Below are 18909 nucleotides of genomic sequence, written 5' to 3' on the forward strand. Positions count from 1 at the left end.
CCAAGCCTAATAAGCTTTGCTGTGCATCTGCAAGTGTCCCAAATAAATTAAACTTTTCCAGCATTATTAAGATCCTTTTTCTTTGTATTCAAAGCTGGAAATTGCTGCAAAACACTGGGATGCAGACGTTTTATGGCCCGTTAGGCATTCTGAGTCTTTCGAATTAATAAAATGCTGTTTACAGATTTTATTTGACAGGAAACCAGTTGCACTTCTTTTCTCCCTGTCAACCAGTTAGGAGGCTGGCACATCAAAGCGAGGCCCAATGGCACTTGTGGAGTAAACAGACACAGTTGTCCTTGCAAGTGTTTGACTTCTGGCACAGAGCTCACATATATACATCTGGGACTTCCATCTTGTAGAAAATCAGAGGGGCCTGCTTTGGGAAGTCATCCGGCCGGTGTAACCATATCCCTTTATATGGCTGATGTCAAACATGGATGGAACTTTTTTTGCTTTTTTAATATTTTTTTTTATGCCTATTATTTCTTCTCTTTTACAAATCTTTTAAACTAATCTAAGAATGGGTTTTCACAAAACAAGAGAGAAATTCTATTTTCTCAAGAGAAATGTTAGGTTTCTTTACAAGGACATGTTGAGTGAGCTGCTTCTCTGTTACAAAGCCATGTCAAATGACTGTCAGTGAGGAGGTTAAATCTTCTGCAAGTCTTGAAGACAGAATTTAATTATTTTTGACAAGCCCTGGTGATCAGAGTGTCAGATACCGAGAAGTCGGTGAGCCGAATCACAAGGTTTCTAAAGTCATCGAGTCGCTGTCACTTCAGCTGCTTCAGACATAAAGGAGGCTCGGAATTAGCCTGTCTCTATGAGAGCATGTAAACACAACACTTAAGTGCCTGAAGTCATTTATAAATCTAATGTTATGTGTTTATATCATGTGTAATCATTAGATAACAGAATCCAGCATGAAATTACTGTGATATTTGTTGGTCGAGGCTAATCTCCCGAAGCTGCTGCTTATCTCTGCACCACCAGCTGGAATGCATGGGAAAGAGGGGAACCAGGCTTGAAATATTTTTCTGGCTCTCTGTCCGTGTTCACATTTGTAAGGTGCTTGTAAATGGGCCAATCACCACTCATTTTGCTGTTTCAGGCCAGGGAGTCATTCCGAATAGGGTTTCGACATACAATCATCTGCGAAAATGATTTATACCAATGATTTGGCACGATCCAACACATTTTCCAGCAAACCTACTAAAGTGTACATCGCTGTTAACCATTCTCTATATGTCTGTATTTAATTTTGTATGCCTGTGTGGGCGGCTGCGGTTTGGGAGGGAGTGCACATTGTTCACTAATTGGAAGGTCAGCGGTTCAATCTCCAGTTTCTGTAGCAGTTAGAAAAAAAGTGTTAACATGTGTGTTATTGTGTTTTACATTTAAAATATACACGCACTGGCCTCTTCATCAGTTACGATGTGTTAGTGCTGGTTGGTCCCGAGTGTTCCCTGAATTCAAGAAGGTGCTGGAAACATTCCTCGGAGATTTTTGAAAGCATCACACAGTCGATGCAGATTTGTCAGCTGCACATCCATGAAGTGAATCTTCTGCTCCAACACATCCCAAAGGTGGTCTGTTGGATTGAGATCTGCTGACTGTGGAGGCCACTCGAGTACACTGAACTAACTGTCAGGGCAGGTTGGATCCACGCTTTCATGTTGTTTATTCCAAATTCTGACCCCAAATCAGACCAGGCAATGTTTTTCAAATCTTCTACTGTCTAATTTTGGTGAGCCTGTGTGAATAGTAGCCTCAGCTGCTTATTTTTAGTTGACAGGAGTGGGCGCATGGTGTGGTCTTCTAGCCCATCTGCTTTAAAGTACAACGTGCTGTGCATTCAGAGATGCTCTTCTGCATAATTTGGCTATAATGAGTTCCTGTTGCCATCCTATCAGCTTGAAGCAGTCTGGTTATTCTCCTTTGACCTCTGATATCAACAAAGAATTTTTGCAGAGAAAACTGCCTCTCTCTCTCTGTATTTTCTTTTTTTTCAGACTCCGTAAACCCTTAAGATGGTTGCTGGGAAAATCCCAGTAGGTCAGTAGTTTCTTAAATACTCAGACCAGCCCCACATCTCACTTAAATGGCCTTTCTTCTCCATTCGGATGCTCAGTTTGAAGTTAATCAGGTCCATGTCTGCATGCATAAATGTATTTCGTTGCTGCCAACTGATTGGCTAATTTGATAATTGCATTAACGAGCAGCTGAACTTGTGTACAAGTAGTTGGACTTTATGAAGCTCCAGGTGTTCATCAGCTAATGTGACTTCATGTTAAATTTGGAGATGAGTTAGCTGATCTGTAACTTGAACACCACATTTGCCTGACCTTTTTTTTGTCAGTTACACTGACATTATCAAGCAATGCAATGTGCCCTGTATTAGTTGCTGTATTACAACGCAATGACACAGGACATAAAAGACTGTGTGTCTCACACAAATGATGAGAAATCAGTGGCTGCATTTAATGTCAGCAAATGCATTATACATAAGCCATGACTTAAAAAAGAAGTGGCCAGAAACAATTTAAAACTAATTTAAACTGTCGCCCAGGTGCTAACACCAGTTAAATAAAAGCAAATTAAAGACAAACTAGACATAACTGAGACACTCATTTTTCTTTAGGAAGCTTGAAGCCTTGTGTACTGAAGGATAACTCAGATTACTCACTGTCCACCCACCGACTGTCCTCCAGTTGAAGCTCTTGTTCAGGAACACAGCCCTTGCAATACACGGTGACCATTAACCTTTCTGTTCTTCACAGTTTAAGGCATACCCAGATAAATGAGTGATTGTCATTGCAGTCTGCCATGAAAAGCAGCATGTAAGCTCAAACCAGGAAAAAGTGTTTATTATCATGACAAGACACGTTATCAGCCCCAAACTTTCAGGATCCGATGTGTTCGGTTTACTTTGGCATTCGCCTCGTGTGTTTTTAATTGTATTTGACAGAGTGCAAGCAAACACTAATGGGATTATATATATGTGCTGAAACGCTTTGTGCAGCTGATGGAGTGACAGGTCTCCATATCTGGGGTTTCGCGGTTTGGAAAGAGAGCGTATACATTTTGAAGCACATCCATATGGAAGATATTGACATCTGGCACAAAAATTTGCCATCGCTGTTAAACACGGGGTGAAAGAAACAGCAGCCTCTGCACTAACATGGATGAGAGTCACCTACAGTATATACTCCCTTCCGCCACTCATCAATCAGCAGAGAGGTCAGCGGTGCTTCGACCTGCAGTCATGCGAAACCCAGCACAAAATGAGTTCCGACTCCTTCAGCAGATGCGAGATAGCCACTTAGGATGACGAGTGATACACAAGAAATCCAAATTATCGAGTTGGTGCACGTTATTTTCAGACTGCCGCTTCAGAGGTGCTGAGCTCAGCAAACATCGGCGTATATGACATTAATTCTGTCAGTTTGAATGATCTGTGATTTCTGGGAGCTTTTAGCTCAACTCCGTGTGGGTGTGATGCTGCTTTTCCCTTTCCTGTGACACACACACATCTACTGCACGCTGTAGCTTTTGTTTTTTAAAAAAAATCCACAGCTGAGGTGTTCACGGTAATGGTAAATGTTTGTGTTGTAGCTTCCCCTCCTTCAACAACCTACACCTCCAACAGCTTGGCATTTTATCTCTCAGGCATGCCAGTCATTAATGACATTTCAAAAGTGATGTAAAATCTGCGTGTGGCTTGCCAGTGTGTGATCTCCCAACAGATTTTTCTCAGGGAAGCATCCATCACCGAGACTCATCTACAAAGGGGATTTAGGACCCAGTTCATCACTCAGTCTGCACGTCTAACAGCTGTCACCATATGTCAGCCTGCGTGCAGGATTCTTACATATTATATATTGTTTGTATGTCAACTGTATCTCTAGAGTCAGAGATCGATATCATTTTAGTCCAACACTATTGTACAGATTGCTGTAATGAAGGTGGTTCAATTTGTGGGGAATAATTAAAAAATGGCAGAAATGAATAAAGTCAGATGTGTGGGTGGCAGAGTGTGCGCTGTTCACTGCCACCTCTTTGATATTATTTCTGTGGCGGATCTGCTTAGTGAAGTAATTTGTCATTTGTACTTTCTTTTATTGTTTTTGATGCAAAATCTCTTTAACAATAGCTCTTTAAAAAAGTTTATGCACCTAAGTGGTGCTTAAAGGGATGTAAACAGTAGACTTCATTGTCCAAGTGTGACATTTTGTGCACCCGGTCATCTATACTGACCTCCTTCTGGACATAACACCACCTCTACCTTTAATTTTTTTAGAACAGCTACTACTCACAGAGGCATGAGAGGCCATGTTCAGAAAAATGCACGTCTATAAAGCATTTTTTTCTAAGTGGTGGTAACAATTTTTGGTATCAGAAATTAGCATTTTTTTTATGCCGCTCTGATTAGCACCAATTCACAACAACAGTCAGCTTAAGGTGGTTTATATTCTAAGGTAAAGACTGAACAATATTAGATAGAAACCCCAACAATCAGAAGACCCCCTATGAGTAAGAACTTGGAGACAGTGGGAAGGAAAACCTCACTTTAAACAGGAAGAAACCTCCTGCAGAAACAGGCTAGTTTAGGGGTGGAGCTGGGAGTGAGGGGAAAGCTCTGCCTCCCATTCTACTTTTATAAACTCTAGGAACCACAAGTAAGCCTGACGTCTGAAAGAAAAGTGCTCTGTTAGGAATGGCGATATGGCCCAATTCTTCAAAATTATGTATTTGAGGACAAAAGACAGTGAATGAAAGTTTGTGGCAGGAAAGATAACAAAGAGCTGACAAACATAAAAGTGATCCAAAGTGCTGAAAGGCACAGTTGGCAATTTTCACAAATTCGTCACAATAAATGATTCATATCTTTGTGCACATTTTACTAGCACACATCATTTAATCTACTGTTGACATAAAATGCTGATGCGAACATTAAGGTGATCAATAAAGAAAATAAAGTTTATTTCTATTCTAAAGCTACCTCATTATTTTTTCAGTCATTTGAATGTAAAAATTCATGAACTTGATGAAATATTGTAGGTCTCCCATTACACTCTGCATCCAGGTCTGTGAATGGAAAGGTGTGGGTGGTCCAGAGCTTTGCTGGAGCTATCTGCCATCCTTAAAAAATGAGCAAAGAATCTTCGAGATGATCTTTTTCTCCTGGTGCCTGTGGGAAGGAAATCCACGCATCTTAAAATAGAAATTTGGACTTGTCCTGACAGGAATTTCCTTTCTCACTTTCCCCTGGCCTCTGTGTGTGCAATTTTCACAGCCCACTGTTTGGCTTTGCAGCATCTCAAACGGTGATGGGACTGAATCTGGTGGCAAGTTCACATGACAGCAGAGACAATACGTTGGGGGAGTCTCTGCTATTCCTCCGAGGCAAAGTAAAGATCTCGGAAAAAAGGAAGGAAGGAAGATCCTGCTGGGCACCAAACTGGGAATGATTTATGGACTGCCACCGACTCCCACTGCAGCCTTCAGCATGTTTGTTTTTGTTGAGAATGCCAATATTAGCTCTGAATAATTCACTAATGTCAGTTTTAACATCTGTGAGAAGATGTCGGTGACAGTTTTACTGTTAACAGTTATTATCTCCTGCAGCAATAAATCAGGATAAGTTAAAGGGGATTATTTTAGCTCTCTTTTTTTAGTGGAATAATAACATAATACAACTTTCAAATTTATAGGGGAGATGTTTCTTTGCTTTCTTGGCCAAACTACAGATAACTGCTGAGGCTGAGGTAGCCGTTTATCTAAAGTTAGCATAAAGACTGGAACCGGTGGGAAACAGCTAGCTTGGCTCTGAGTAATCTGCCACCTACATGTCAAAAGCAGCTCACTGCAAATATACAAAACATAACCAAAAATAGAAACACTGCAAATAAGACAGGCTATAATAAAAACCTGGACACATCTGGGGCATTGTTTTATTGTAATTTTTGCCTATTTTTACCGTGCTTTGCGACACAGGAAGTTACAGCATACTTCTGCCTGTTAGTCAAGCATCAGATGTTTCAGCTATTATTGCAGATTTCTTCCGTTAGTCCACTTTGTTTCTGAGCTTTATTGTATTTTGTGTATTTGCAGCTCGCTAGGCAGCCTCAGTTTTCGCCTTTGTGATAAGCTCAGTTAACCGCCTGTTGATTGCAGCTGCATGTAGATGTGAGACTGGCGTGGATTTTCTTATCTAAGTCACAGCAAGAAAGCAAATCAGCATATTTTTCGAAATCGCTTATGATTTCTTTAAGAAATTATCATTTGAAGTTTTTAAATCTTTGCAGTTTTGAAAGGAAGCTGGGCTTACATTGTAAAAATGAAAAATTTACATATGAATAAATTGGCTCTGTGATGCTCCCTGGGCGGCGGGACATGTAGGAGGAACGAGGCTGGTGTTTAAGATTCGCAGCTGTACAGATCTCTGACTTTTGATTGGCAGCAGGTCATGACTGGCTGCTGTGAAACCATTGCTGGGCACTTCAGCTGCTGTTGCCTAGACCTAGAAGATGTGTGAGTCAGTAATATAAAATGCGCATATGCAGCTCCATTGTACAAATGTTTTGACCCCAGATAGATTTGTGTGCTTATAAAAGAAAGTATACTGATCCAATATATGAAAGGTATTTGTATAGCCTTTCAGCTGCTTGCATAACTCTATTTGTGCATTTGTCCTGCTGAATTTGTAGCTTTGTTCACATCTAACAAAAAATGATCAGTCTCTAGTTTTTACGACTTTTTCATTTTAATGGAAAAAGGCACAATATCAACTAAAAAATTCAGAAAAAAAAACACATACCTGAAAATTGTAAATTGATTTGCTTATTATTGAGTGAAATAAGCATTTTACCCCCTACAACCCAGCCAAAACTCTGGCTCCCACAGATTGGTTGTGTGCCCATGTGACACGCAGATTAAAACCAGTCAATGAATCAATCAATTACAAATACTCCTGATCGCAACTCATCATGTGGACATGTGTGCTACATGTCCACAGAATCCATTTCTTCCATTCCAACCTCTCCACCACCAAGGGTGAGACCAAAGAACTGTCAAAAGACGTCAGGGACAATCTGTAGACCTGCACAAGGCTGGAATGGGCTACAAGACCATCAGCAGTAAGCTTGGTGAGAAGGTGACAGTGCCTCATGGCATTGAAGATGATCAGGAGAAAAGCTGTGGGTCAGTCCAAAACTATACGGGAGGAACTAGTTAATGATCTGAGGGCAGTTGGGACCACAGTGGCCAAGGACACTACTGGTAACATAATATGCCGTAATGGACTGAAATTTTGCAGGTCTCCCTACTGAAGTCTTGGGTGAGAGAAGTGGCCCAAAATCCCAACCACAAGAAGCATATTACCACTGTGGTTGCCAACAGAAGTTTCTTCACCAAGTACCACTTCATGTTTTGCTTAAAGATCAAATACCAATTTCACTCAATGCCTTGCAAATCACTTTCTAACTTTCAAGTAAGGTGTTTTTCTGGATTTTTAGATGATATTCTGTTTCTCTTCATTAAAATGAAACTACCATAAAAATTGGAGGTAGTTCATTTCTTTGGAAGTGAGGAAACTTACAAATCCAATAGGGGATAATATACGATTCTTGCTGTTCAACAGTCCTGGGTCTTCAGTGTTGTATCGTTTGTTTCATAATGGGACAAAATATTTTGAGATGGTGAAAGATCTGGCCTTCAGGCAGATCAGTTCAGAAACTGGACTCTTTTGCTATAAAGCCAAGTTGTTGTAATAGCTGCAATATGCAGTTAAGTATTGTTTCATGCAAGGCCTTTCTTAAAAAAGACACGATGGATGGGAGCACATGTTGCTCTGAAACTTGTATTACCTTTCAGAATTGATGGTCCCTTTCCAGATGTGTAAGATACATTGGCACTAATGCACCCTCATACCATCATAGATGCCATATCCATGTTTTCCAAAAAGAATTCCACATTTAAATTTTTCTGAACACAGATCAGTTTTCCACAAGCTAATTTCAAATGTCCTCAGTCCATTTTAAATGAGCTTAACCCCTTAGAAAGTGTTTCAGGATTGTGTTCGCATATAGCTTGTCTTTGGATGATGGAGCTTTTACCTGCTTTTATGGATGGCACGGTCAACAGTTTTCACAGATAGTGGTTTCTGGAAGTGTCCTTCAGCCTATGCAATGACTTCCACAACAGAGACATGTCTGTTTTCAAGGCAGTGGCACCTGAGGGTGTGAAGATCTTAGATTTCAATACTGATTTTCAGCCTCGTCTCTTGTGCAGAGGAAATTTTAAGAATAAAAATCATTGCTTTGTTTTTATTTACATTTTACATATGGAGTGCAGGGGTTTTTATATTGTAGTCTACTGTTTATGATGCTTATCCATGCATATTTTCTCAGTTTGTTTTGATGTTTGTGCATCGCTTTGTAACAAAGTGCCTTGAAGCACACTATGTATTTATTTATTCAGTCTGATGTGGGAAAATGGTCATGATTTGTTTTGTAAATGCTCAGAAAGCCTCTCCACTACCGCACAGCCACTCAGTCCCTGCAATAGCACAGTGTGTGTTTTCATCTCTAATGATATCCAGGTGGAGCATAAGTCATGGTGACACTTTTATATATGATCGACTGTAGGTGCAGAGTCTGACTAAGCGCTAATAGCACCCTGAGGGGACTCTACTATGGTAATGACATTCTAGGCCAGCTATATTAACCAAGCACCGATGAGTGAAGTGAATGCATTTGTAATAAATCAAGGGCAAATGGTTTGTGTGGCTGTTTCAGAGGCGGAGGTAAAGAGATCACACCAGCATTGCCTCACGAGCGAGCCGTAATTTCTCTATCTGGGTGTTTTTCAGCATCAGGGACCAGTTCCTTTAGCCGCAGATTGCCTTACAGCTTGTAAATGTAATAACCACTGTGTCAGATTTCAGATTCCCGATGTGTTTCAGAGATTTGACAGCTTACCAGCAGCTCTGTCAAAAACACTAGGTCTTGACTGACCTGTGTAACATGATTCTAATGCAGTTGGCTTGTTCATTCCCGCAGGTCTGGTGATAGGCTATTCTATGACTCCACCCGTCCTCGACAGCCCCAAAGACGAACTAGTGATTGCAGCCCACACAACACTCACTCTTACATGCAGGTATGTGTGTCTTCTCGTTTTGGACTGACTACATGCACTTGTGCATGACAAACTGTGTGTTTTTTCAGGAAATTACAAAAAATCATCATTGATAGATTAAAAAAAATGTGTTACTTGCAATCAACAAATGAGAAAAATACATTTCGACTCTGCTACAGTTCATTTTTCAGAAAAAGTTACCAGTTTTATTGCATCTTTCATGAACAAAGGATCTGGACACTCATGCATTGCTAATAGTTTTCATAGCATTTTATACGTCTTACATTTGTGATGCAAACTGTCAGTTTAAATAAGAAAAGTCTGCACTTGTTTTACTCTGCTTTTTCTAAACCATATAAACAATGGGCCATGTCTTATAAGAAAGAGATTTTTTTTGTTCTAAAGCAAAGCCAGATCCGATTTAAACTGAGCCTCTGTCATATATGAATCAACTCATGATAATGATCCTATATCCCTATAAAATCTCAGCTGTGCTGTCTGCTGCCCCAAGCAGTCCCTCCTTTAACCATTTTGTTTTTGTGGTGAACAAAAAAAAAGAAGAAGAAGAAAAGCTGTCTTTGCTAAAGCTGATATTATTTTTGGTCTTTTCCAGATTATTTCTCAGATAAATGTTTTCATCTTTAAAAAAAATAAACCTCCCATAAGGGAAAATTATTCACTGAGGCTGTAAAATACTTAAATTATCATCTGTCATGTTTGTGTCATTTCCAGCCATCACATTTTGGCACCATGTGCACATTTCTGTCATTGCTGTTTAGTGGAGCAAGGTGATGAAAGCATAGCTATCGGTTTTCAGGCAGCAATTATGGTTGCAATCGTAATGCCTCTGGGTTAACATAACTGAATTTATGTGACAAAGCTCAAAGCAAACAAGGATGTACAGATGCTCTGGAAAATTTATAGCACTACAAGTGCAAAATGCACACTCACAGTCACACAAACACTGTCGTTTTTTTACTTAACATGTAACAAAAATGTAATAATAATGTCTTTATTTAGCACAGAGTATTTTGACTGATAAGCAGAAAGAAAGTTTTATGCAATCGAATAATTAACATCACTAATAAACAATCTAAGAACAGGTAGATGTCAGCTAATGCATATCTGCATATTGTCTGCTTGGAAATGAAGAGAGACTTTATGACATTGGATACTTTGGTAAAATGGAATCATGTAAAAAAAAGAAAAAACTAAAGGACCTAGGAGTGTACCTTGTGGTACACCACAAGTAATGTGACAATCTGAGTGTTAATTCCAATAATACAACTTTTCATTTTAAGTACTAAGATGAAATCTGTTCCGTGTCCTTTGACTTTTCACATCTCTTCAGGGGATCTAATACTCTGGCCTGGGCCTGGCCTGATCAGACTCTGGTTGGACGAGACCTAACCCAGCGTCACTCCCAGCTGGAGACCACCTCAGCCCCCGGGCAGAGGGTGGCCTTAGTCAGCGAGTGTCCGGGGAAGTTGGAATTGCCGTACTGCAAGAAGCTTGTCCTGAATGGGGCACAGGCCAAAGACACGGGGTACTACCGCTGCTCATATAAGGATGCCAAGGCCATCATTGAAGGCACCACTGCCACCAGCATTTATGTCTTTGTCATGGGTGAGTCACACAAGCCTGCAAATGTGCTAAAATTTCATCCCCTTGCTTGATCTGGTCCGCAGCTCTTTGGCTTGGCTATGTGGAACCTTTAGTCCTTATTTCTGTTTTCTTTGGTAGCCATCCTGTGGAAGCAGATCTCCTGTTTTGAATATTACTCTAATATCAAAGCAGACGCTCTGTTACTAGAAGTGGAAATTGTTGAGTTTGCCTCGGTCACACCCTGGAAGTTGGCAGGATTCAGATATTAGCCATGCAAAGCTTTTGATAAAGACAGGAATGGGAAGCTAATTAAAGCATTAATGCGCTATTTGTTTTTCGTAATATTGAAATGAATAACATATCAAAGAACACCAATGAAATGTGTTTCGCTATCAGTATTTTTTTGCCATATACAAGTTTCAGACTAGCTCATAGTTTGAACTTTAGAACTCAGGACTTGTCCCTAAGGGTTGTCTCTTTACTTTTCCTCGCTCCGTGTGCTGAGGGAGAGGAGGCACATGGAGAGACAGATGATTGTCATGGCGGGGAATCCTGCTGACCAGTCCACTCATGTGAAACGCCTGTTTATCCCCTCAGACAAGGTGCCAAAACAGTTTCCACAGATCTATCCGGGGGGCTGATCATAAGCAGATGGAATTGCAGCCATAAATTAGACCCAGTGTGTTGAAGGATAAAGGGGACACATGTGGATTCAATTAGACGGGCAGATGTCAGCCTTTTACTCCTTCAGGGCTCTAACGCTATGCTCTAAACGCGCATATGAGTGCAGACGTTGATCTGAATACATGAATATACTGTATTTTTACATGTGTAGAATAATGCAAAGCACACAAACACCTGCTCAGCCTGCTCTGCAACCTGTCCTCGCCTCAAGTAGCAGATCTCTTCCTGCAGTCTGATACCTACGGGTGATTTATTGAGAAGACGTTAAAGTGCGAAACGCTGTCTATTATTTCTGTTGCTTGTGTGTGTGTATTCAGTCCACTGCAGGGCAGAAATATAAGCCTCTTGATATGACTTTTTGTTTGGCCTTGCAGAAGCTTAAAGTGATAGGTTTGAGTTGTGCAGAAAAAACAAGAAGTATGGAAATAACTGAAGGCTTATCATGCAAAACAAGACGTAAGAAGAAAAGCTCGGATGTCATATAACATATTTGCTGCTGCTCAAACATCGCCGGTACTGACAGCAAAGCGGGAGAGATAAAGGTTTTTATAATAACATAATCTCTTGCTGAGGGAATATTAGCTTTTATGGTGATAAGAGCTGCAGTGTAAATTGCCAAAACAATTGCTGCGATGCCTCCCAAAGTCCTGAGCATCGGTAGCTGCAGCAACAAAAAAGGGAAGTATCAAGGTGTTAAGAATGAAACACAGTGGAGAGATATTTTCCATCACCAGAGAGCCTGAGGTGAAATTGTAACACTGTTTAGAGGATGATTAAACCTCTTGGCTGTCTGTCTCTCAGTTGATGTGTAATAGAGGTCCTTACCGCTATTTGCTAGGCGGGGACAGACTGAGCTGTTGGTAATCATGATAAACTACACATGAGGTGTGTCCTTGGGGGTCATTATCAGGATGGGGGAGATCTGGCTGGCCATACATGAAGTTAACTCAGTAATAGCTGCCATTACCCCAGCTGCTATCGGGGTTAACCTCCCTGCTCCCTGTCTCTCTCTGTCTGCATCCAGACCCAGAGCAGCCCTTCCTCAACAGCGGCAGCGTGCAGACCATTTTCATCAAGAGCCATTCCACGGATGTAATAGTGCCATGCCTGGTCACAGTGCCTGATCTGAATGTCACCCTGAAAACGGTTTGTGCCCAAAACATATTTCTCACACTCTGTTCCTCCAGTTAAAGTTTTCAGCTGGTGCTTAAATTGATGATTTTAACAGCAGCAATCATTTTTGTGCATTTAGATGTGGTACAATCCCTGGCCACTGGAGAAGGAGAGGCTGAGATGGGACAACAAGCGGGGCTGGTCCATTCCCAAAAACATCATAGACAAGGAACCTCTCCTGATGCTTTTTTGTGCTGCTATGCTGGGAGGCAATTGGTACAGTTCGGACAACTACGTGTTCCACACTACAGGTAAAACAGTATGTTTCCTCCAAAGGTTTCAAAAGTATCCTTAGGTATTTATCACAAAGTCCTACCAAAAGGCAACAGCTGAACTCTTAGCTGAACTTTTAACTTCAAGCATTAAATGACACACCACAGAGCTTTGGGACACAGAGAAGACTGGGTCATTACTGTAACTGAGAACATTAAGCTAGTTAAAAATCTTGGGCAGATCCCTTGAGGTGGATGAGATCCGCTCTGAGTTTCTCATAGGTCTGGATTCGAGCCTGAACGATATAGGACTTCTAAGACTGACACTAATATTTGTTAACATAAAAATCTGATATATCAGCCAATATCTTTTTTTCTTTCAAGTACACGAAACAAGATAATGTGTCCCTGCTAAGATAATATAACAATGCAGGGTAAAAACAATCTTGTTTTTTTGTCACACGAAGTTGTGGATTACTTGTTTAGATCAATCGGTTGTTGTGTTAATGGCACTCTAAACACCTGCATTGCCAACAGGGAAGTCGCAGAGTATGCTGTGGTGGACAGACTATGCAACACTTGTAACATAGCTCAGGGGTGTTTCTCCAGTGTTTTTTTTTTTTCCTGTTTTAATTCTCATTGTTGTAAAATAAATGTAAATTATTTGCTCATATAATGTATCTGCAAATAGCTAATATCGACTGATAATATTGGCTGGGTGGTATTGAGCAACTTTCCTGTATGACACAGTTCTGCAACACCAAGTGCAAGTTATTACCTTTGGATTTGCAAACTAGGGTGGTGGTCCAACTTCGGGAGGGATCACACTGCTTATCCTCGCTGGGAACGTTTATCCCAGGGGAGTGCTAGGATTTAGGAAAGATAACACAGTTTACTTCCTGGTTATGGAGCAATGGCCCAGCTCTTTTCTTGCTTTTCCAGTAGAAATATTTGGGAGTTTGCCCAACCAGTCAATTTTTATAGACTTGGAGAAAGCATTCAACCACATCCCTTGGGATGTTCTGTAGGGTGCTTCAAGAGCTTTTCAGTCCCTGTACAATTGACATGGTTGGTTCACATTGCTGGCAGGACATCAGACTTATTCCCGGTGGGTACTGGACTGTGGCAGTGCTGCCTTTGTTACCATATCTGTTTCTTGCTGAATTTCTAGGTGCAGCCAAGGGGCAAAAGGTTTCAGGTTCAGTGGTTTCAGGATCATGTCTGTGCTTTTTTGACTTCACTGAGGGATGATTGCAAACTTGCACTGGGGCAGTTTTTCAGCAGTAGTGATAACAATTAGCACCTCCAAGTCCAAGGCCACGGCTCTCAGCTGGAAAAGGGTGGATTGCACATTCTGTGCTGGGAATGATTTTCTGCCTCAGGAGAAGTGCTGTTATCTCATGGTCTTGTTTACAAGTAGGGAAGAGTGGAGCAGGAGACTGACGAAAAGATTGGAGAAGCGTCTGCACTGATGCTGATGGTGTATCAGTATGTTGGTATGCTAAATTAAGAATAAGATGCAAGGAGTAGAAATGAGGAGCTCACGCTATCTCTGCTGTGGCTCAAACTGAAAGATTATTTCTATGTGATCTTGGGAACACCTTGGCGTCCGCTCCCCCTCCCCAGAAGAGCTGGAAAAGGTGACTTGGGGCAAAGGAGGTCTGGGCATCTCTGATTAGACTGCTGCCCCTGCGACCCAAACCCGGATAAAGCAGCAGAAAATTGGATGGATGGGTGAACAGAGTTACAAAAACACTCCCGACCCAGGACAAATATTTGAATTAGATTTGACTCTCTGCTCTTGTTGAAAGAGAAATTAGCTAGAAAATCAAAGGTGGTGCTAGACTGACTGCCCTGTCCCCATAATTTTCCATGGCAGTCGACGAGCCAATTAAGCCTTAATGCTGACAATTTTGAGGCTTTTATTTAATTATGTAATTTCCTCTAAAACAACTCCATTTTTATGTAAGGATGGAGTCATTATGTCACAAGCACTAAAAGAAAAGAAGAAAAGAGAAGCAGATGGAAAAGGAAGGCATAATCACATTTTGAAAAACTAAGCTGAAAAGGCGAGAGACTTTATGTTGAGTTTCCCTCTCATAGCGCGTGAACTCAGGGTGATCCAGATGCTCTACGCTCTGTTGTATGAGCTCATTCACCTCTGTCTTCAGAGGGCAAATGGAAACTCATATTCACTGCTCCCAGCCAAATGTAATAGCGACATCAGTCAGAGGAGAAACTCGGAGAGGCTTCACTCTTCACACTAATGGACTGCATAAACAATCAGTAATCACAGTCTGCCTTTTTTCTTTTACGTGGAAAGTCATTTCCATGCAGAGAGAATGACCTAAACATCAGATACACTGTCCAGTGTGCAAAACGGGATTGATGCTTCACTTCAGTTTTATTCACATATATAAACAAACACACACACACACACACATCTAGATATATATAAAATTGTGTGTGTGTGTGTATGTATATATAAAGTTTTAGAGTAGCCTGGGATGGCTTCTCAGGTCCAAAGGAAAGTCATTTCCTCAGGAAAAACTGCTGACAATGTCACTCTGACCTCTCTCACTGTCTCCCTACCTCTGTCTGGGTCTACCTCGCCCTTTTATTTTCACGGACAGGAAGTCAGGTTTACGATGTCAAGCTGTTTCCTGAGGAGCCAGTACAGCTGTTAGTGGGGGAGGCCCTCACCCTGAACTGCACAGCGATGGTGGAGTTCAACGCAGGGGTGGACATCCAGTGGTCTTACCCAAGCAAACAGGTACTAGCAGTGCATCGCATGTTGTGTTAGTAAGAAGCAAACCTGAATTTACAATCACAGTTTGTTTCTCCTCACCAGGCGAATGACTTGGTGCAAGTTACCACCCTCCGTGAATCTCTGTCTCAAGCCACAACGGCTTCTAGCGCCCTGACCATCCACAGTGTCAATGTCACAGACACCGGCCGATACACCTGCAATGTTACCAGCATGGACGGGACTTACACCCAACAAACTCAGGTCGTAGTTTATGGTAAGACTTTCTATTTTTTTGTCCATACATTAGTCTTCTTAAAGTTTGCATTAATCATCCAAATCTACAGTTATGCTGGCAAACATAGCAAATAATCCAGCTCTATGTGCAGTTATGGTCAGTCTCCACAATAATCCCTGTAATGAAAAACTTGACCAAACATCTGCCTCCATCTCACCCTGTCCTCAGCATCCTCCTCTGTCACGCCAATCAGTTGCATTAGATTGTGTTTGATGCTACCTTCATGACAATTGTAGTTTATAGTTAAGTTATAGTTTTAAGTTATTAATGAAGTCACATATTTAATAGAGGTAAGAATCACCCCACGATACCATATTATGTTGGGATTAAATAATTTGCAGTGCCTCAATAATGCTATGCTTTTTATTAATAAGTGTTATGTCTTCCATCGGATGCCTCTGTGGAATCAAAAGTGAAGTGTTGATATTTACAATTATCATAATACTTTACTCACACTATGATATTATTGTGATTTTTAACTTTTTGCAACATGCCGAGTATTCCAATAACATATATTGCTTTCTGTTATAATATCTGTTTTATCCAATAAGCTGAAGTTATCTCGTTTCATCTGTTATTTTTGCTGCAAATGAGATTGTATAACATGCCAACATCAGCACAAAAAAACTGCCATAAATGTTGCCACTTAGCTGGCAATTACATGCAATCTACTCCTGATAATGCATTGGTTAACTGTGGTAAATCATCTGTTGCTCTCTACACAGACAGAAACATTTACACTTCACACAGAAATTCACATTTAACTATTATATTTGCACTCTGCGACCTCCCAGGTCTGTAGGAGTATAACCAGAACACAGGCAGCTGGCAGCCAGTTGAGTCGAGTCCCCTCGAGTTTGGCTCTAACGCTGCCTCAGGATTTCTGTGCATGAGATGAGCCATCTTGCACTTGCATTTACCAGAGTAGTTGGATTTATTTAATAAAATATCAACATTTTATTTCATAAAATATTAAATCGATATTTGGTATCGATTTGGTGTCGATTTTTTAAAAATCAAAATGAAACATATTACATTCATAAATTTTTCCTGCCACACATGGTCTTTATCACTGTAAAGCTTTATTTTCAAACATTTTGGTTTGTGATATTATGTGTGACGTGAAACAGACCAAAGTAAAAGGAGCATAACTAAACACAGAAAACATGAAAGGCGAACTCTGACATCTAAAGGTGCACCAAAGGTGTCGTATGCTCTCTCTTTGATGTTTTTGAAAAACTTCACTTTCAGATTTTTTCCAGAAGGAAAAGGGCTTTAAGGGCTTGCTCGAGTCTGCCCAGAGATCTGCTTGAGCAGTGTAACTCCAAAACCACGACACGTGCAACCCAGCGCACCATCCTTACCTCGTGGACAAGCGCTAGAAAAATACCTTAGAATTTGGAATTGAGCAGTGTTTATGGATTAAAGGGTTTTTTCAGATGAGGCAAAATAATTAATGTATTATTTTTCCTTTTACCAAAAATCAATCGAATATTTACTGCTGAAGGCTTAAAAAGTGACTTAAAGTCAGAACCAGAGGATTTATTCACTGAATCCAAGCTGACTACAGTGGAGACACGTATAACGCTTTTGATTGCCATGTTTTAAGCTGAGAGAAGGCGAGTGTTTCGTACTCTGACCTTAAGATTTTAAAGCCTTTTATGTAAACAACTGAATGCCTCTGATTCCAGAAGGACCATTTATCCACCTCGACTACAGAATTGGACCGATTGTGGAGATAACTGCTGGACAGAAGTCATACAAATTACAAGTAAATGTCTCTGCCTTACCGGCACCCGAAACGCAATGGTAAGAGGAGTCTCATTAAATGTAATTGGAAATGTCCAAAAGCATAATTAGGCCTCGCAAATCTGAGATTTGTAGCTCAATTAAAGAGCAGGACATCTCAGTAGGAGCACATTTTGTGTATTTGTGTGTGCCACCAGGTATAAAGACGGAAAGCTAATAAACCAGCGCCCAGAATTCAAGATGAAAAGGATGAGGATGCACCCTAAACATGTTTTGGAGATTAAGGATGTTTGTCAGGAGGACTCCGGGCTGTACACGGTGGTCCTGAAAAACAGCGATGCTGGGCTAGAGAGGAAGCTCAACATAACGCTTGTCGTCAACGGTATGTGTGTGTTGCTCTGTGAACCTCCAGTTAAAATCCCTCCAGATATTTTAGGAACAAAGCAGCAGTGTAAAGTTATAGAGATTCCCTGCCTTCCCAAGTGAGGAAAGTCGAATTTTTGTAGATTTAATTTGAAAATCTTACAAAAGAAAGGAGCAAAAGAGTAAAAACGTTGCATGAATCAATTATAAAGAGACCTGTATCTAGCATAAAAAAGTTATGACTTCCGGGAAAAATTGATTTATTAGCTCTCTTCTTCCCCCAGTTCCTCCTCAGATTCATGAAAAAGAGGTGGCAGATCCATCCAGCCCTTACCCCAGCGGCAGCAGCCAAACGCTGACGTGCACCGCCTACGGTGTCCCTATTCCCAACATCAGCTGGCAGTGGAGGGCCTGGGGCCCCTGTGTCCTCAACAGCACCCAAAGCAGAGTGTAAGAAAAACCTCAGCCCCAGACTCATTCTTATATAGCACTGGTAGTTTTGCAACTGTGTGTGTGTGTGTGTGAAGATAAGGTTTCATCAGACAAGACAGGAAAGGCGGGAAGAGCTGTGCATGAAGCGTTATGTGAGACCAAATAACAAGAAGAGGTCAGTGTGAAATTATCCACTGGCTCTGAGTGAACAAGAGAGGGAGGAGATGATAAGAAGAGAGAGAAGGGGGCAGCGGGGCGGGTGGCTGTGGATGAAAAGAGCTAATATATAGAGGAAGGTAGAGGGGAGGTAAGGAAGGAGGAAAGAGGAGACTAAAGGAAAGTGTCTGCTCGATGTCCAGCCAGCTTCCTCCCCCACACAGTAATAATGTGCCTGTCACTCTCCTGTGCTATGGTCCAGCTTTGTGCATAAGCAAAGACACACATACAGACACAACACACATGAAATGCACATAAATCTCTCAGGTGTGATTGAAGCTAACTAGAGT

The 18909-nt window shown here is 41.1% G+C and overlaps 1 protein-coding gene across 1 annotated transcript in view; it reads left to right on the top strand.

Moving 5' to 3' along the window:
- Positions 1–18909, top strand: part of flt4 (fms related receptor tyrosine kinase 4) — a 47170-nt gene that overhangs the window by 9007 nt on the left and 19254 nt on the right. The window contains exons 2-10 of the mRNA XM_085476169.1: positions 9066–9162; positions 10493–10767; positions 12455–12576; positions 12683–12854; positions 15449–15588; positions 15667–15838; positions 17551–17668; positions 17806–17990; positions 18256–18421. Coding sequence (XP_085332295.1) covers positions 9066–9162; positions 10493–10767; positions 12455–12576; positions 12683–12854; positions 15449–15588; positions 15667–15838; positions 17551–17668; positions 17806–17990; positions 18256–18421 — 1447 coding nt within the window. The remainder of the gene's footprint in view (positions 1–9065; positions 9163–10492; positions 10768–12454; positions 12577–12682; positions 12855–15448; positions 15589–15666; positions 15839–17550; positions 17669–17805; positions 17991–18255; positions 18422–18909) is intronic.

This window comes from Copadichromis virginalis, linkage group LG2 (genome assembly GCF_057382275.1).
Source record: "Copadichromis virginalis isolate Kocher_CV1m ecotype Utaka linkage group LG2, C_Virginalis_male_GT1.1, whole genome shotgun sequence".
NCBI classification, from domain to species: domain Eukaryota; kingdom Metazoa; phylum Chordata; class Actinopteri; order Cichliformes; family Cichlidae; genus Copadichromis; species Copadichromis virginalis.